General features: G+C 42.0%; 1 protein-coding gene across 1 annotated transcript; it reads left to right on the top strand.

Annotated features, from left to right (window-relative positions):
• The first annotated feature begins 323 nt into the window (after positions 1–323).
• On the top strand, positions 324–18,504 carry LOC148039870 (ATP synthase subunit beta, mitochondrial-like). Its single transcript, XM_087694809.1, has 9 exons — positions 324–912; positions 1,341–1,416; positions 1,549–1,637; positions 1,752–1,869; positions 1,965–2,068; positions 2,143–2,301; positions 2,382–2,606; positions 2,700–3,011; positions 18,031–18,504. The coding sequence occupies exons 1-9, from the start codon at positions 442–444 to the stop codon at positions 18,136–18,138; spliced, it is 1,662 nt and encodes a 553-aa protein (XP_087550935.1). The 5' UTR covers positions 324–441; the 3' UTR covers positions 18,139–18,504.
• Positions 18,505–20,417: the final 1,913 nt, after the last annotated feature.

Here is a 20,417-nt window from a genome sequence, read left to right as displayed (position 1 = left end):
AACTTTTGAAATGTTTTTAGCTTGAGAAAATTATCTCCTTGCACTCCTTGCACCACACAGGTTTTGGAATTTGGTGCTTGGGGGATTAGCTTCAGTGTACCTCTCTTAAAATCTAGAAGATGATAATGATAATGATAATAACTAATCTATCTATATACTTATAAAATAGACAATAGGTAGATTTATATTAGTTGTACATCTGCTATAGGAGGGTAGCGGAAATTGCGACCCTTAAGGTTCGTGGGAAACCAACCTTTTTCAAGAGCGGACTCGGAATGAGCTCTAGGGCAGATTGAAACGGGGAGGTTAGGATCCGCACAATAGGTTTCCAAGTCTGACATTATTTTCTTCTCCTCTGTCCTCCTCTTCCTCCGTCCACCGTCTTCTCTTGTTTTCTCCTCTCTTTCTTCTGCTGCTGCAGTGCTCCGCAGCTCGGCCGCCATGGCCTGTCGGCGTCTCCTGACCTCTGTCTTGCGCCACAGCACTCGATCCCCTTCCCCCTCCCGCCTCTCCGGCCATCTCCGCAGCTCCTCCCTTCGTGCATTATCACCCGGCCTCCTGCACGATCCGGTCCCTCTTCCCGTTCCCCTCGCATTCGGCCGCCCCTTCTCCGCCGCTGCTGCTGCTGCCCCTGCTCCTGCGGCTGGATCTTCCGGTGACATCGCTGATGAATTCACTGGAGCTGGTAGCATTGGCTCCATCGCGCAGGTCATCGGTGCCGTCGTGGATGTCAAGTTTGAGGTCGGCCTCCCGCCCATCCTGACCTCGCTGGAGGTTCAGGATCACAACATCCGGCTCGTCCTTGAGGTTGCGCAACACCTTGGGGAGAACACTGTCCGTACCATAGCTATGGACTCGACCGATGGGCTGGTGCGTGGCCAGAAAGTGCTGAACACTGGAGCGCCCATCACTGTAAGATCCGAGGATCCCTCTGTTTGTCAATGTAGGCAGAAATTTGTGAGCTCATCATGCCTTTGCTCATTGCAACTGCATGTAGCATTTGCACTTTGATACACCAACCGGTCCTTTATATATGATTAAGATCTACTGTTGTTATCTCGTATTCAATTCAAGGTTTTGCAATGTGTTATAGTTGGCAGCAGGTTGTAAGCTTGTTCGACCTCACATGGCGAATGTCCACAGAATGAGCTAATTCATCCAGTGAGGTGTATCAGTCACGGAGCTTTTGTTTGACTGTTTGTGAACCTGAAATATTGGCATAGAGCATCTACAAAGATAGGCATGCTTTTCAAGTACAGCCAGATGAAGCATGTTCACATTCTTTATATCTCCATCTCTCTATAGAGTTTTCAGTACGTATTGACACAAAATGGTGGCAGGTTCCTGTTGGCAGGGCTACCTTGGGACGTATCATGAATGTAATTGGAGAGCCTATAGATGAGCGTGGAGATATCAGTATGATGTTTCTTTCCTCTTAGCTTGGAGTTGGTTTATTTATTGGGATGTGGTTAAGTCTTTATAAGCAGCATATCATTGCAAAGATTTTCTTCTGATCTTTGTTCACACTGGTTGTACTTGAATGCACAGAAACGGAGCACTTTCTACCCATTCATCGTGAGGCACCTGCTTTCATCGACCAGGGTACAGAGCAGGAAATTCTAGTGACTGGAATAAAGGTTAAAAATACATTTGGAGTTTGCGATCACTGTGTGCACGTTGTCTAATGTAACAGATTGGCAATGAGAATTGGTCATCCACCTCACTACAGTAGATGCTTCTCCTGTTGTCAGGTGGTGGACCTACTGGCCCCTTACCAGCGAGGTGGAAAGATTGGACTTTTTGGTGGAGCTGGTGTTGGGAAAACTGTTCTTATCATGGAGTTGATCAACAACATTGCCAAGGCTCATGGTTTGGAGTTTGATGTCTGATGAGTTTTGAATTAGTTGAAAGGAAGTGTCATTGGATACTTGCCTTGAAACTTAGTATTACTTGCTTGTTTGCAGGTGGTTTCTCTGTATTTGCTGGTGTAGGAGAGCGAACGCGTGAAGGCAATGATCTTTACAAAGAAATGATTGAAAGTGGTGTCATAAAGTTGGGAGAGAAACAGGTAGTAGATATGACAACTTTGTTTGTGTTTCAATTCTGCAGACTAGGTGTTCTTAGCATCTTTGGTCTTTTCAGGCAGAGAGCAAATGTGCCTTGGTTTATGGTCAAATGAACGAGCCTCCTGGTGCTCGTGCAAGAGTTGGTTTAACAGGTTTAACTGTGGCTGAGCATTTTAGAGATGCTGAAGGTCAAGATGTGCTCCTCTTTATTGACAACATCTTTAGGTTTACTCAGGTGTGTGGAGTTCTGAATATGAATTACTTGAAATTTGTGTTGAATGTGAATAATGGAGATTCAACAATGTTTTTCTGCAGGCCAATTCTGAAGTGTCTGCTCTTTTGGGACGTATTCCATCTGCTGTGGGTTATCAACCTACATTGGCAACTGACCTTGGAGGTTTACAAGAGAGGATCACAACAACAAAGAAAGGGTCAATCACTTCTGTGCAGGCTATCTATGTGCCAGCTGATGATCTGACAGATCCTGCCCCAGCCACTACGTTTGCACATCTTGATGCCACTACAGTGCTGTCTCGACAGGTGGTATTCAAAACATAATCATATGTTCACTTTTTCTATACATCATGGTGCAGTTCTTTCTTAAGAGATGTCTTTTTGCCATGCATGCCTCAGATTTCCGAGCTTGGGATCTATCCAGCTGTTGATCCTTTGGATTCTACCTCTCGCATGCTCTCTCCTCGCATATTGGGTTTAGAACACTATGATTGTGCTCGTGGAGTACAAAAGGTTTTGCAGAGCTATAAAAATCTTCAGGATATTATTGCAATTTTGGGTATGGATGAACTTAGTGAAGATGACAAGTTGACAGTTGCAAGAGCTAGGAAAATCCAACGTTTCTTGAGCCAGCCTTTCCATGTGGCTGAGGTCTTCACAGGGTCTCCAGGAAAATATGTGGACTTGAAGGATTGTATTGCTGGTTTCAAGGTAATCCTAGCTCTAGTGAAATTTTCAACAGTTTATATTAAAGTGCATATTGTATTGATTCATATGGTATTAAACACTCTATATGAAGATACTTTTGCTATTGTTATTACTGTTGTTGTTGTTGTTGTTGATATTATTATTTTCTGTGTTGTGTTATTTTTAATATACGCTCCATAGTACTTTTGGTATAGTACTTACAAATTTTATTCGTCACAAAATAGTATTACATAATACTCCTTTAGATTTAGATGATGAGTTGTACATGTGTGATATGTAGTACGTGCAAGCCAACCACAAGAAGCAGAATTGTACATAGATAATTGTGCTTGCTTTACATATTTGTGTGTACTTGTGCAGATGCTTTATTTGCCATAATGTATGAAAAGGAGGAATAGTATACTCCGTTCTATGTCCTAACCCTCAACAAGTGACTAGTTATGCACATATAGAAACACCTACGACCAGCCCATAGGTGCACCTCATCTACTTGTCACTTAGATAGATAATACCTAGTAATAGAACTTGGCTTGATTTGTCAAGCAATGCAAATGTTTCATGCAAATCTTCATGTAGGCAGCTTGCAGCCATTCGTTTTTTTACATGGTAGTTTGAGCTTCTTATTTTTGGATTGAAAGTTTGTATTGTTATCAAATTTTATAGTGGTTGCTTGTAGAAAAGTACGTTTATCTATCCCCATGCTTCATTTCCCCATCAATGAGTGCACTGTGAATAAACAAGCTACATCGCATGACTAATATTGTTGGGTGGAGAAAATAAATGAGAGGTCTCATCTGTATTTAAAGTCATGGGAAAAACCAAGACATTCTCATGCATTAGCTACAAAAGTTATTGCAAAGCAAATGTTTTGGAGCTTGATTTTTGGATTAATTGCTTCATGTGGAAACTATTACTTTTGCTCCACGTGTGCACTTCCATTTAGGAGAATGCTTGTAGTTGGATAATTCAATTATTAAACTATACTAATGACTATTGAAATGTAGGTGGATCGCTTACATGCTTGTAAAAGAGATATCTTGTACCCAAGTATGCTCCATCATAGCCTTCTTAAATAGTCCAAATCTTTTGTAACTTCATGAGCGTATCTTACTTGTTACTTGTAAGTCTCATTGATTGGAAGGGAAAGACGGGTCCTATAGGTTTGGCATAGGAGGAATGGCAAGGGTTGAACGAAAGCTAAGTCCAAAAGTAGAAAGTGGAGTCACCTTGTCTATTAGTCTTGAGTCATAGAAATGATGTCGGTTATGTTGATTCTCCAACCTAGTTTGGGACTTGATAGTTTCATTATTTGAATAGAGAGTTGAAAGGCTACTCACCTTCTCTCTCTTGATGGATGTTACATAAGATGATGTTAACAAATTTGGGTGACAAGAGGTTGCACTCCTATGGCATGGAGCTTCTCACAAACGTTTAGGTGTTTAAAGCTCGACTTTTGGAGCTTCTTTTCTAACTATTCACCTCATGTGGAAACTATTGCTTTTGCACCATGTGTGTATACTTTCATTGAGATAAATGCTTGCAATTGGAAAGTCCTAAAAGCTAGGCCTGTTGATAATCTCAATTGGACAAGCTCTCATATATAAAATTGCATTAATGAGAATTATAATGTAGATGGATGGCTTTCTTGTATACCCAAGTATGCTTTGAGAAGCCACAATAACCTCCTTAGGTGGTCTAAATTTTTGTAGCTTCGTGAGCTTATCTTGATGTGGATGGTGTCACTTGGTGAAGGATAGGGTGTGCTGAGAATGTCTAATGGAAGAAGGAACAAAGAGAGAATGGTATAAGTCCATGGGACTCCATATGTTGCTACAATAAGATACATGATACTAGCTCCAAGAACGTGCGATGTACTTGCAAGTGATGGCTTGGTTGATTAAGTGCTACAAGTCCTCCACATGGTGTGAAGGCCTAAAAGGCAAGGCTTAGTGGCACTAAAAAATGATAATCCTAATAGATGCGTTTGACCATAACAATCGGCCATAGTACACTTCAATGACCAACTTAACCATAGTTGGAATAAAAATATGACAACTTTTCTAGTGGCTTAATCATGGGGTTCTCAACTGGGAGATGATTTAAGCATGTATCAAGGTAACCACGAAACATTTTATGCTTGAAATGTGTTTTAGTGCGAAAGGTTTCTCCCTTGGATAGGTTCTAAGCGAAATGCCTAACGAAGCAACATCAAACATTTGAAATAGATTTACTTTGTAGGTTTTCAATAGAAATAGCTTTTTTCTCTTGGAGTAAAACATGTACATGAATAGTGCATACTGAGATTGTTTTTAAAAAACGTCTCATTTTTCATGCCTAGAGAAATATGTTACATGTTTACCATGTCGTGTACAAGTAGTAGAGCGGGATGGGTATCTCGAGAAAGATTGGGCTGTTGTCTTGGGCTGAAATCACAAAAAATTGGTCAATTGTGGATTGAAAAATGTTGACCAGACTTGGAATTTGAGGTTGTGAATGTATTGAGAAAAAGTTTTTTTATTTTCAAAGGTTCAAAATGACATAAGATTAGAAAAATGATATGTATCATGTCTACCAAGGAGATAATCATTGCACACAAAATGAAGAGAGAATATCCATAGTCGAGCAAAACTTTATTTTGAGGTGCTTTGGAAAATCTTGCTTAGTGTAGCAAATTGAGTTTTTGATATTAATTTTTTTTTGATAGATGCAGCATTTCTTGCTCATTATCATTAACCTTGAAGATCAAATTGAATGATAATAACTATTTTTCTAAAAGAGTATCGTTAGTCCCTACTTGACATTGGGACTTAGGTCCAAGACAAAGCCTTTTGTTTTATAGAATGATTTGGTATCTCTATAGTAGTTGTAGATCACAAAAGTAGTCCTAATCGCCCTTATTAGCCCTTATTAGGAAAGTCTTCTTGGATCTATATGCAGGACAAGTATGCTGAAATCTTTCTCATCACCAATTAAAGTAGAAGCTTCTACATATGCTAGATTAAATGCAAAAGCTTGTTGACTTATATCAACTAGTAGGATTCTAATGGATGATTACTATGTTGTATCATTGTGTGTGTAAAAGTAGTCAAAATAATTTTTAGCTTTTAGAACCACCATCTATCTTCAAGGCAAATTACCCATCTTTTGCTATGTTTATGGCTATGTTGTATAAGGATCCCAATCCTTTGAGAAATGGACCTATGTGTTGAGGTTGGTATTTGGAATGTGGCCAAAGGGAGTAATAGAGGTGTGCTTGTAACAGAGGTATTGTTGTTGGTTTAATAGCATGACTACAACACATGGCACAATTTCTTGTAGTAATCACAAGCACATTAGTCTCCATGACTAAGTCAGATGGCCATTATTAATATTCAAGTGATGCTTAATGTTTAGAAGGTTGTCTTAAATCTTTTCTTTGTGCACTAGCTTCGCTTGCCTTCTCCTTTGATGAGGATTGATTACATGGACGTTAGAGAGATCCATATAGGTGAGATTACATTGAGAGGAGTTTAGAAAAAGTGCATCTATCCATTCATTTCTTTCTATTTTGAGTTGACACATCCTGTCTCCACACAAGTTCAAAGTGTTAGTAGATTAGTTAGCTCATGGTTGAGTCTGGACTTGTGGTGCAGTAGGCTGGGCATAGAGACATTTTAGGCATTTTATTTGCCATTGTTTATTATGGTTTAGGCATTATTTGCAGCCAGTGCTGGCCGACCAGTCATATTTTGGGCATTTATTTGTCCTATATATTGTTTGGCTCCCTCCTCAATCATTCATTCATCACTGGACAATTCTTGGAGAGACGGAGCAGGTGCCAGTGCCTCCACAGTCGGTGACTCACATTGTATCTGTACTATCTCATGTCTTGGTATATGGATTCCATTTCTTGAGCATACATCTGAGTTCTCATCTGTTTTGTGTTCTCTTTCTTTTCTTTTCTCTTGTGTTCAGCTGTTTATTTCAGTACATGTTTATGCTTCCACTGCTGCACCACTTTTGACATGGTATTAGATTTCAAGATTTGTGTTTCTATTGTGTTTTATTGTTGATTTCAGGACTGTTTTCCCTCTTGTTGATTCGGCAGCTGTTGCTTCCATTAGGCGACCAGTTTTACCTACGTTTTTTACTGATGTCAGCAACCATATAGCTTGTCATCTGTTACAGCCTGTGTTTTCATCATCAAGCTGTTGGCAACAATTTCCTACACCTATTTATGCAGTGTGCAGCTTGTGTTTTGCTGTTTTCAGCACTCTTTTGGGCCCGGCGACTGGTAGAACAGGCCGTTTTTGCTGTTTTTGGCAGATTTAAACCAAATTTTTTACTTCTAATAGCAACTTTTGTCTTCTTCTGATCAGATTTTGGGTTATATTGTATGTGAACTCTTGTTTTTTGTAGTCAGTTCTCGTGTTTTGGCTGTGTTTCCTCTCCAAATACCTTCTTTTCTCTACTTTTGTTCTACATCCTCTCTAGATGGCTCCTCCGTACACATCCACTGATAATATGCTACATGGAGATTCGAGTGAGGCTTTTGCAGCTTTAGAGAGGGGTTTGAAGACAAAGAAGTCGAAGGCCCAGTGTTATCACTGTGGCAAGAAAGGTCATTTACGGAAGGACTGCAAAGAGGTAGCTGTCAGAGTGCAGTGATGCGGAAGCGCAGGATAAAGACTGAGAGAGAGTGAACACAGAGGAGAGAGAGAGAGAAAATGAGACAGTGTAAACGCAGCAAATTTGCGGTGTAGTATGTTGTATAAGAGTGCAAAAACACACAAGGGAGCAAAGGAAATATCTGCGTATGTCTTCGACTTGATGACCTCGATTTCCGTTAGCCCAAGCACAGTCTGTCCTAGCCAACAGATCTTCAAGATCAGAATTTGAAATCATTGAAGAGTGAATAATAAAGTGTGCCACAGGAATTGGCTATAAATAGACAAGAAATAATAAAAATAGCATCAGGTTGGCTGCATTAAATGTAGTCGACATAAAAAATTTGGCCGATACTGTGCAGTCCGACTGCATTGCTGACGTGGCACCTCCTCTGCCGTACTGTACTGACGTGGCACTGACTGTCCAGGAAATGACTGATTAACATTTCCTCTCAAATCTTGGACAAGTGAAAAGATTGAGGGATTTGGAATGCTGTCGATGAAGAGCCTAGGGAAGTGATTTTGTAAACAAATCTGCAAGATTATCCTCCGTCTTGCAATACTCGACATCAATGGTCCCATCTAGAAGTTTCTCCCGAATGAAGTGATACTGGATCTCAATGTGCTTTCGTTCGGGCATGGAATACTGGATTCCGTACCAACTCTCATTGTTGCACTGCAGAAGAGTAGGACGAGTCTGGGGGTAGCCAAGCTCCTTCAACAATCTTCGAAGCCACACAACCTCACATGTGGTGGAAGACGCAGCCCGATACTTCGCCTTAGTAGAAGAAAGGGCTACCGTGGGCTGCTTCTTACTACTCCAAGAGATAACACCTGTACCCAAGATAAATAAGTAGCCTGTAGTAGACCGTCGGTGGTCCACATCTCCAGCCGAATCCAAGTCACTCCAATCTGCAAGAACCAGATTGGAAGCATCTGTACCTGCAGGATAAGAAATCCCCAAGTCAGAGGTTCCCCTTAAATATCGAAGAATCCTCAGGGCAGCATGCCAATGCACCTGTTTGGGTTCCTGCATGAACCCTGCTAAAAGACCCACAACAAATCAAAGATCAACACGAGTGTTGAAAAGCCAAATCAAGGATCCAATCAACTGGCGGTAGCATGAAGCATCCAACACGGGAGAATCTGAGTGTAAAGTGGCCTTTCAATTCGGATCCATAGGAGTAGTAATGGGTTGACAAGTCTCCATCTCAAAAGTCACCAAGAGCTCTTGAATGTACCTTTGCTAAGAGATGAAAATCCCCCTCTGAGACTGATAAGTCTCGTGACGCAAGAAGAAATGAAGAAGCCCCAAATCCGTCATCTCGAATGCCTGATGTAAAGCTGTCTTGGTCTCTCGGACCTTCTGTGCATGATCCCTTGTCAAAATTAAATCATCAACATATAACACGAACAACACACGACCAATCTCGGAAGTGTGCACAGAAAGTTGCGGATCGGCCTTGGAGCGCCGATATCCCAACTTCGACTGAAGAAACGAGTCAATTTTCTCGTTTCATGCACACGGAGCTTGCTTGAGGCCATACAAGGCCTTCTTCAGCCTGTAAACTTTCCCATCCGAGGATCCAAAGCCAAGAGGATGCTCAACATATATCTCCTCTTGCAAGTCACCATTCAGAAAGGCCGACTTCACATCTAATTGATTAACAAGCCATCTCCTATGGCCAGCCAAGGCAAGAACAGCTCGAATAGTCGCCATACGAGCAGTGGGGCCAAAAGTATCATGGAAATCAATGCCTGGGCGCTGAGCAAAACCTTTAACAATAAGGCAAGACTTGTGCTTGTCCAAAGAACCATCACTAAGGTACTCGCTCTTGAAGACCCACTTGACACGAATCGTCTTCTTGTGAGAGAGACAAGGCACAAGAGACCAAGTGCCATTCCTCTCAATAGACTCCAACTCGGCTTGCATGGCCTTCCGTCAATGATCAAACTACAAAGCCTCCTTCACTAAAGTGGGCTCTCGATCCTGGATAACATGGGTCAGTAATCAATAGTTGGAGCAAACAAGCTTCGAAGAATGTGCTTGGTTCCTCCGTGACCTCTGCGGTCCATCCTGTGGTTCCCACTCCTCAGGGATCCCCTCGATCCTTGAATCTTGGAGGGTGTCACGGGCCCAACGAGGAGGAGGAACCTTTCCCCGTCGCTCTCCATCTGCTGAAGACTCAGGAATATCCATCGACCGAACCTCCTCGGGGGTGGTCAGTGGAAGAGAAGACTCTTAATCCGAAGGAGAATCTCCATCAAGAGGCTTTGGCTTCAAAGAAACTATCTCGGGAGCCCAACTCTCCCTTTGATCTCCAAGGACGAGATGCTCCTCACCCCCCTTTGTGGCCGGTACTTCGACGAACCACACATCTCGGCTCGTGTAGACATCCCGCTTAACGGGATCAAACAAATGATAACCTTGGGATTGTGAGCTATAGTCAATAAAAACCTGTCGTTGGGAAGTCGTCTCGAACTTATCACGCTGCGTCTTCGGAATGTGCACATAAGCGTCACACTCAAAGATCCTGAAATAAGAGACATTAGGCTTAGTCTCGAAGTAAGCCTCAAAAGGTGTCATCTTGTCAACGGTCGAAGTGGGAGATTGATTAAGGATGCGAATTGCGGTAGCCACTGCCTCGGCCCACAGAAACTGAGATGTCGCTTAACGGGATCAGACAAACGATAACCTTGGGATTGTGAGCTATAGCCAACAAAAACTTGTCGTCGAGAAGCCGCCTCGAACTTATCACGCTGCGTCTTCGGAATGTGCACATAAGCGTCACACCCAAAGATCTTGAAATAAGAGACATTAGGCTTAGTCTTGTAGTAAGCCTCAAAAGGTGTCATCCTGTCAATGGCTGAAGTGGGAGATTGATTAAGGATGTGAACTGCGGTAGCCACTGCCTCGACCCACAGAAACTGAGATGTTTGTCGACACTTCTTCCGCTCCAAAACGCCATTCTCTTGTGGAGTGTTGGTGTTAGCAAACTCCTGGTGAATGCCCCTATCTGCACAAAAACGAGCAAACTCATTAGACATAAACTCACTTCCCTTGTCTGAACGTAAGGTTTTCAGTCGCCAGCCAGAATGGTTCTCCTAAAAAAGAAGCCAATCCTTGAAAGAGAAAAAGCCTCTGTCTTCAAAGTCAAGAAATAGGCCCAAGTCATCCTGCTGTAGTTATCTACGATCAACATGAAGTACAAGCTCCCCTTTAGGGACTCGGTCCTCATCGGGCCACAAAGATCTGTAGATACAAGCTCCATGGGTGAAGTAGACCCCCTAGAAGCTTTGTTGGGAATCGCGTCCAGATGTAGTTTCCCATGAATGCAGGAGACACATGGCTGACTGCTCATCACTATGTCCGGCAAGCCTCAGATAAAGGACCCTCGTGACGCCTTTCGAAGGTACTCGTAGTGCAGTTGGCCAAACCGAGCATGCCATAGCTCGGACTGTGTCTGAGAAGTAAGAATAAGAGAAGTAAGAGTTGAAGAAGGCTTCAATTTGTAGACGCCATTCTCCTCATACTTTGCAGAGAGAACCTTCCTCAATCCACGATCAAGGAATCGAATAGTATCACTGTCAAACTCCACCAAGAGGCCAAGAGCACAAATCTTATGAACCGAAAGTTAATGATATCCCAATCTTGGCACATGCAATACCTCAGAGGTGTGGGTACCACCACGTCCATCTGGAATAAGTTGTATCTCACCCCGTGCACCAATAGATACAGAAGAGCTGTCTCCAATAAGAATTTGCCCACGCGAAGGTCGCTAATTGGCAACACCAAAGGAGGAAGGAGTCGTATGCCGTGAGGCACCACTGTCCACAATCCACTCTCGAGCCTGGGAAGCTGCCATCGCAGCATCAGAAGTTGTCGGTGTAGAGTTCTCAATGATTGCTAAGTGAAGAAAAGTGGCTGATGAGGGTGAGTCCTTCGTGTCCTTCTTCTTGGTATCCTTCTTGTCTTTGTCGGGGCAATCCTTCTTCCAGTGATTGGTCTTTCCACAAATATGGCAGGTTGATTCCTTTTCCTTGTCCTTCTTGGATTTGTTGTCCTCCTTCTTCTATTGGTCCTTCCCCTTCTTCTGAGAGGCTTGACCAACCAATGCCTCCGATTTGGAAGCATTTTGTCCCTTCAATTGTTCCTCCTTGTCCAAGACGATAGGAACCAACTCTTCCCATCGAAGAGTCGACTCCCGCCCCGAAGCAACAAGAGCGGAATAAAAAGTACCGAATCGTGGTGGCAACTGGGATAGTAAAGTGATCGCCATGTCTTTGGAGGAAATAGGTTTCCCCGCATTTTGAACTTGCATCTGAAGCTGTCGAAGCTTGTTGATGTGTTGCCAAAGCGAAGAAGACTTATTCACGGACAAAGTCCGCATCTGCACCTCCAAAGAAACCCTCTTCATCAAGGTCATCCGGTTGTACATCTGGCCGTGCTCTAGCCATTTCTCACGAGCCACCGTCAAGTGCTTGATGTGAGCTATCACGGCTGTGGTGCAAGATAGAAACAGAAAAGATCGATTCTTGGCATTCAGTTTGTCCCAATGAGACTGGGCCTTGGTCAACTCCGTACGAGCATTGGAAGAGAGTTTGGACTCATCTCTCACCGAGAACCTGTTAATCTCCTCCATCACCAGTTTGGCCAAATCATAAGACTAAAATGGCCAACATCATCACCCGCCAGATGCAGTTATTGTCACTATCAAGCTTTTGATCCGTTGGAAGAGCTGGTAGGACATGCACCTTCATGTCCATGATTGCTTGGAACTCCAAATCAGTCTCTGTAGACATGTTAACCTGCAATGCTTGCACAAACGCAAAAGTAGCCCCCTCTGACTGTGAAAACGCAGCCTTCTAGGACTGATTCCTCCGCTGCCCAAACCTTCTTCACCCGCTGGAGGTGATGAAAAGGTAAAATCTGCAATGGAAGGTCTTAAACGTAGTTTCCTCCCCTTTGAACAGCAATAACCTGCAGCAAATCCACTAATTAGACTTCTTTCCCGCACTTCCACGCTCGCTTCAGCCTTGATCATATGCGCAGCCCTCCCACTCGCCTTCGAAACTTGGAAACGTAGCCTTGTGTCGCGCTGAAATCTCTTGTTCAGATAGGTTCAGCCCTCAGTTAGCAATCCATCTTCACCGCTCTGATACCATGTCAGAGTGTAGGGATGCGGAAGCGTTGGACAAAGACTGAGAGAGAGTGAACACACACACACACACACACACACACACACACACACACACAGAGGAGAATGTAAATGCATAAAATCTGCGATGTAGTATGTTGTATAAGAGTGCAGAAAAACACAAAGGGGCAGAGGAAATATCTGCGTATGTCTAGGACTTGATGACCTTGATCTCCGTCAACTCGAGCATAGTCTGTCTCAGCCAACAGATCTTCAAGATCAGAATCTGAAATCACTGAAGAGCGAATAATAAAGTGTGCCACACGAATCGGCTATAAATTGCCAATAAATAATAAAAAAACAGAATCAGGTCGGTTGCAGACGGCAAAAAACTGTTCGATTGTGGAGTTCGACTGCATTGTTGATGTGGCAATGATGATGTGGCACCTCCTCTGCTGTACTGTGCTAACGTGGCATTGACTGTCCGGGAAATGACTGGCTAACATTAGTGGCTTCTAGGAAGAAACAGGAATAGAAGACGAAGCAAGATGCGGACTCCTCTAATGAGTCATCATCTGCCTCAGATTTCGATTCGGCTGGTCTAGCCAAGGCGAAGTCCAAGGCGCAGACGGGATCCTCTTCTTCGGATAGTCGGAAGGGCTTAGTGGCCCCTTCCTCAATTGCTTTCTAGTGGTGGTGATGAGGTCATCCCTCATGACTCTCCAGTGCCAGAGAGGGAGTGTGAGAGGGTGGTGAGTTGGGGCAGCCGCACCTCATCTTTATTTCTACATAGATGCACAGGATCCAGAGAGGGACATCCCTGACGCATCGATCGAAGTCTGGCAGATACAAATCTTGGAGTTGGGATTGACATCTAGGTTCATGATGGCTGGTTACTTGACAGAGAGCGGGTGGCTTTCGTTTGGAGCTCACAAGAGGGGACACGTTGGTGGTTTGGCCAAAGATGGGGAATCCAAGGCCATTTTTGCACTGCTGCATTGGCGACAGGATTGTCACGTATGCTATATCAAGGGCATTGTTGACAGACATTGAGAGCTGCTATGATCTTCTCTATCTTCAGGAGTTGGTACGATTGACATTGATATTAGGTTCTCACCTTGGTACCTTGGTGGTGGCTTGTGCACCCACTACTTGGGTATCCATGGTTCTACTCTGGTGAACATTGTTGTGTGTACTGTGATGCGACATTATCATTGTATATTGTATTGTATCAGATCACCCATGATTTGAGAGAAGGTGTTAGCAGATTAGTCAGCTCATGGTTGAGTCTGGACTTGTGGTGCAGCAGGCTGGGCACAGAGACATTTTAGGCATTTTATTTGCCATTGTTTATTATGGTTTAGGCATTATTTGCAGCCAGTCGGCCAGCGTTTAATGCTGGCCAACCAGTCATATTTTGGGCATTTATTTGTCCTATATATTGTCTGGCTCCCTCCTCATTCATTCATTCATCACTGGACAGTTCTTGGAGAGGGAGCAAGTGCTAGTGCCTCCACAGCCGGTGACTCACATTGCATTTGTACTGTCTCACGTCTTGGTATATGGATTCCATTTCCCGAGCATACATCTGAGCTCTCATCTGTATTGAGTTATCTCTTTCTTTTCTTTTGTCTTGTGTTCAGCTGTTTATTTCAGCACATGTTTTTGCCTCCACTGCTGCACCACTTCTGACATGGGTAAGCCCCATATTATAAAATGGCTTTTGACATCTTGTGGTTCATAGGGAGGATTTGGCTTTTTGTTGGTTGTTGAGTCCCATGGCAATACTCCTTGACATTTCTATGTTTTGTGATTGGAGGTTTGATAGTATTTTTTGAGCAATTGAGTCTTTGCTAGTGCTTAACAAATACGAGTCTACTCCAAAGGATTGCAAGAGCTCATATTGGGCTTGATTGGATGGCAAGCAACATCAACAAACATTTCCTAAAGAGGCCATATCTTCGACAAACGTTCCTTGGGCTACATCTTAAATAGACATTCCCTAGAGAGGCTTTCTTTTATTTTGGACCTTGTTTGTCCAATGAACCCATGCATGTTCCTCCATTGCAGGACTTTGTATTTCTTGTGTTGGTTGGTGGCTCTTATCAAAAGAGTTAGATTTGTTTCTAGGATTATAACTTAGAAACCAATGTGAAGTTTATGGAGTGATTGTCATTTAGGAGTGGAGCTGGTAATTTGTAGTAGTAATGCGGGCTCCATTGCAAGACTTTGTATTTCTTGTGTTGGTTGGTGACTCTTATCAAAAGATTTAGATTTGTTTCTAGGCTTATAAATGAGAAACCAATGTGAAGTTTATGGAGTGATTGCCATTTAGGAGTGGAACTTGTAATTTGTAGTAGTAATGGAGGAGAGTTTGCACATGTTTGAGAACTTCTATAGGGACAAAGTCCTAGTTTTCCACTTAAAATATCCATAAAAATGGGGCTACTTAGGTAGGAGGACCAAACAAACTATGGGAATGGTTCACTTCATGTTACGAAGTGAGAGAGCTTGAAAACCATTGTGGTTCATCTTTTCAATTGTTGTTGGAAGGATTGTGAGAGCATTATTAAGGCTTTTGACACACTAGATTTTGAATAGAAAAATGTATGCCAACACGATTAACAAATGCACTAAGAAATTGCAAATGAAGAATGAAAGAATAAATGAATGAATGCAACAATAAAATCATTGCAAAACAACATATGTGAGAAGAATGAGAGAATAAGTGAATGAATGCAAGGATAAACTCAATAAAAGACCCAAGTATGTGAGGTATGTAATGTTGAGCGAAAAATGCACCACATCCTCATTAGCTCTTTAAAACAGCCCCAAAACATGATTATTACCAAGAGATTCATTATGATTACCAAACTTCCCTAGAGAGTGTCTATGTTCCAAAACCCTAACCTTAATTTGGGAGGATCCAATCATCTATAAATGTGAGGCAGCCCTTCCACTCAGTGCTAACCTTGATTGCAAATTGCTGGTGCCCTTGTTGGACATCACAGTTTGAGATTGTTGTTGTCAGCCAGGCACTTGCACTCAGCCCTCCGTCTGCAGTTGCCGATCAATCTACAGCTGCCTTTTGCTGTTGATGGTAATTTCCAGCCTTCTGTAATCAATTCCTAGCCATCACCATGAGCTTGGCGTAGTCTAGATAGCTACATTTAGTCGCCATCAGGCTCTATAGTTTGCATAGGCAGCCTGTCTGTTGTTGCCAGCCTTCCACAAGCCTTTCTTCAGCTGCATTCACTGTTTCCCAGTGGTTACCTACATCTTCCTCACAATATTCGGTATGTTGCCCATGTTGCGCTAGTCATGTTGAACCATATCCAAACTCTCCAGATTTGCATTTGCAGTTGCTGATCACATTTGGAGGCTGCATGTTGTGTTTTGGGATCGGTATTGAGCAAACCCCCCTCTCTTACTCATCTCTCTACGTCCATCCTTTAGACTCACGAGAGCTAGATGTTTTTATATTCACTTCACATTGTGTTTATTACTACATTAAGCATCACATTTATTCATTTTTTTTCCATCATTCTTATTTTGTATTCATTGCCTGTGAGTTGCCCTATTGGGTTCTATTATTACCTTGTGCCTTGTCATATGTTTGTGCTTGTATTTTGTGTTAGGAGTATTTCTTCACATGTAATACAATGGATGCTCAAGGAGTGGATGGCTGCCTAACAGCCTCTCTTGTGGAAGTGGGTTGAGGCATGTTGAAGGAGTGTGACATACCCTTTAGAGATCCCAAATGTTGCAAACCAGTAAAGCTTGATGGCTAAGCTGATGTAGGTTGGCTAGGTAGCAATGATGGCAGTAGAAAGTGCCAAATGTAGTAGTCCCAAGATGTATTGATGATGTTGAGGCTAGGAAATATAGCTTAGATAACAAAAACAAGGAGCACACTGTTTGATGAGGCTTTGTAGGAAAATGCAACATATGCTCATGTTGGTGCAAAAAACAGCAATGTGGGAGCCAAACTACAAGCGTAGATGCTTGGTAGTTTGTTTGGCAATAGGAAGGTATTACTTAGGGGTATGGTAGTCAAACACAGTCGTAGTAGCTAGCCAAAACCACTATCATCATCCACAAAAAAGAAAAAGGGAAGAGAAGGATGCATTTGGATTTGGAAACTTCTTACCTCCTGATTTAAGGATTTCTATCCTTTCCTTCATTGCAACTTTTAGTCGGTTGGACTATATATGAAGAATGTCTAAGCGCATCTTGGCCCAAGTGTCCATCTATGAATGTGCCTTGAGGAACAACTTTCAGTAAAGAGCCGCTGCATCTATAAGACACTTGAATATCAAGAATCAACAAGTGGAAGAAATGCATCTTGACCCAAGTGTACATCGATGAATGTGCCTTGAGGAACAACTTTCAGCAAAGAGCCTCTTCATCTTGGCCCAAGTGTACATCAATGAATGTGCCTTGAGGAACAACTTTCGGCAAAGAGCCGCTTCATCTATAAGACACTTGAATTTCTGGAATCGACAAGTGGAAGAAATGCATCTTGGTCCAAGAGTACATCAATGAATGTGCCTTGAGGAACAACTTTCAGCAAAGAGCCGCTTCATCTATAAGACACTTGAATTTCAAGAATCGACGAGTGGAAGAAAACTATCGTGAGACTTGAAATGTATAGAGTAGGACTCATATAATGTAATTTATGATAATTCATGATCCTGCACAATGCAAATGGAGATTCAACATATCGTCAACATACACGCATTTCATGGTCCTTTATCCATGACAATATTAGTGTTAATTATAGAAGAAACCATATACATGCATCATAGATAACAATTCAAAACAAAAATTAGTGTTAATTATAGAAGAAACCATCAATATATATATGCATCGTAGACAACAATTCCAAACAAAAATTCTTGCAATCAATGTTAATGTCAATGTTAGTGTCAAATGAATCCGTGTTGATTACAAAAGTTCAAGCACGTTTTAGGGTATATCTTTTATGAAAATTTAAAATAGGTGTTTCATAGGTTTTTGAAATGCCCATGTATGAAATGAGTTTCCTAACCTTATGAAATGGTTTTTCAAAACTATGTTCCTAAATTCTTGTAATGACAACCATTCCTATTACTTGTGGGATATCTTGCCAGTTACAAGGATCTTACCTTGGTTTGACAATGCAATCTCATCATCACAAATTTGATTTTTGAGCGAGTGGGAGAGATGATTGACACTACCTTTTAACTTTCTTGGCAGGGCGTACTTGATGGAAAATTTGATGACTTACCAGAACAAGCATTTTACATGGTTGGTGGAATCGACGAAGTCGTACAAAAGGCTGAGAAGCTTGCAAAGCTGTCTTGAGCATGATCAACTGCTTAAGAGTTTTTTGTTCCTTTTTCCTAGGGTGCTATCACCCTTACAGTGAAGCACAGCTGAAGAGCCGATGACATTTTGAGAGATGCCATCAGGTACTGCCATAAATTATCACTCTTGCTACGCAGGTTAACCTCCCTGTTTTTCAAACAGCAACTTGGGCTTGTCTTAGAAGCTTTCACAATCTGGACATTCTGGTTTTAATTCAATTTGTCGAACTGCTGAAATCTCACCATCCATTTGAAGCTGTGAGAAGATTCTGTGAGAGATTTTTATTTAGGATTAGATACTGTCCAAGAACTATGGGAAAGCTTGATGATGACGATAAATAAATTGCTGTTGCTTCTGGATTAACTGCTGGTCATTTGCTGCCAATTCTCGTATCTTATTTTGTAGGTAGGAGGTTGTTTAATGTCTTGGAGAAAACTATGTTGTCTAGTGGAACCTGATTAATTTACAACTAGTATTTGAATCAAGAACATAATAGGTGGCCATTACAGGACTACTGTGATTGTGGAATTTTAGCATTGAGAGTGCAGTTAGCTTTTGGTTTCTTTGAGTTGGGTTCTAACACATTACATGACAGCTGGGAGTAATTTTCTGCATCATCTGTATTTATGTTAGAACCTTTGGCAGCAGTTGCTCCTGTTATGTAACATTTGCCCCTGCTAGGTGACACTTGATACCAAAGGCAGAGTTCTGAAAATGAGATGATGCGACATAAACTGGAATTCCAGTATTGGGTGCAGAAGAAATTGATAACCTTGCTTACATCAGATTGACGGTTTTGAAGATGCTTTTTGTTCCAACCTTGGTTGGATCAGGTTGTCTGTTTCACTCCCGCACAATGAATAGCATGTAAGGTGATAAAATAAGTGGACCAATGCAGGGCTAGAATCCTAGGGATGGAAGATTCCGTTATGTAGGGGATGGAAGATTAAGTTAAGGTTTACTCGCATCAACATGCTGTTTAGCTGTATAGCTGAACACCAGAAGTAGATCTTAGAGAGATTATTAGGTCGCTGCATGCTCATTCTTGTGATTACATGGGCATGGTGGGAATCATTCCCATAAATCTTTATTGACAAAGAGTAAAGCAGTCCATCAGCTAGGAAGGGCAACATAATGATGGCGCCTGTATTGTAGTATGGTTACTTGACAAGCATGGTTAAAAGAATGGCAGTGTCAGAATTTCAAGTTGAGTGGTAGCAAGGTTGTTGCCTACTAGGGGCAAGCTAGTAATACTCGAAAGGCCCTAGATCTTTAGACATGAATCAGTGTTACAAGCTCTTTGAAGGCAGTGCAAGCAAAACTTAGCCAACTCTTGCTTTTGTTAAAGATAAGAATGTCAACCCTTGTTTTTTGCATCTGACACATCGCTTCATAATGCAAGTTATACATCTATTCAGTCAAAGAATAGGTCAACGGAGAAAGAAAAACTACGACGACACTTGCAGTTTGTTGCATGTATAAGGAAAGTCGGTTGTATGTGTAGTGACACATCGCTTCATAATGCAAGTTATACATCTATTCAGCCAAAAAAAAGGTAGACAGAGAAAGAAAGACTATGATGACACTTGCAGTTGGTTCATGTATAAGGAAAGTCGGTTGTATGTATAGTGACTGTATCAAGTTGTACAGTTTTCTTTTGTAATGTGTGCCATTTTTGGCTTACTGGGACATCACCTGAGATCCCCAAGCAGGGCCCTATCCAGAAGATGGCAGTGTTGTGGAGCCATGCTGCAATCTGGAAGGATTCGATCCATGGACAGCATACACATGCCTCATAACCAACTGAGCTGTAGCTTGTTGACGAAGTTTTACAGTTGGACGCCTTAACCCTCTCTCAAAAACCAATGCCAGAAGTTGCTCATGCTATAGGCAAGGAGTGGGATAAATGATCGAGCACCTTTGTCCAGGAAATAGACGAAGTAACGAGTCAGAGTTTTAGTATAGAAACACATCCACAGAATATGTCAGCACAAAAACCATCAGACGCATGGTGAAGAGTTGACTGATACTTCAAGAGATTATATTCGGGGACTGCTTTTTCCCTACTCAGGTTTGCAATGAGACTTGGGAGTAAAGGCACCAACATTGTGAGTCGAATTATTGAGCCATGTACTATTTTATCTTCTGCATTTTTAAAACTTCAAGCCAACGGATCTTTAAGTCACTATTCGTCCCTCATTGACATCACCGCTGCAAACACTCGTACTTATATATCTACATGAATAAAATATATCAAAATGCCCCTAATCAATGGG

The sequence above is a fragment of the Lygodium microphyllum genome, chromosome 2 (genome assembly GCF_053477565.2).
Source record: "Lygodium microphyllum isolate KBCC chromosome 2, Lygodium_microphyllum_v1.1.10, whole genome shotgun sequence".
NCBI lineage: Eukaryota > Viridiplantae > Streptophyta > Polypodiopsida > Schizaeales > Lygodiaceae > Lygodium > Lygodium microphyllum.
This window is presented reverse-complemented; position numbering and strand designations above follow the sequence as displayed.

Excerpts from the sequence above, each read along its gene's own strand:
- LOC148039870 (XM_087694809.1), top strand. The coding sequence starts at position 442 with ATGGCCTGTCGGCGTCTCCTGACCTCTGTCTTGCGCCACAGCACTCGA. Across the intron at positions 1,638-1,751 it reads TTCTAGTGACTGGAATAAAG|GTGGTGGACCTACTGGCCCC; the intron begins GTTAAAAATACA and ends TCCTGTTGTCAG. Across the intron at positions 1,870-1,964 it reads CAACATTGCCAAGGCTCATG|GTGGTTTCTCTGTATTTGCT; the intron begins GTTTGGAGTTTG and ends GCTTGTTTGCAG.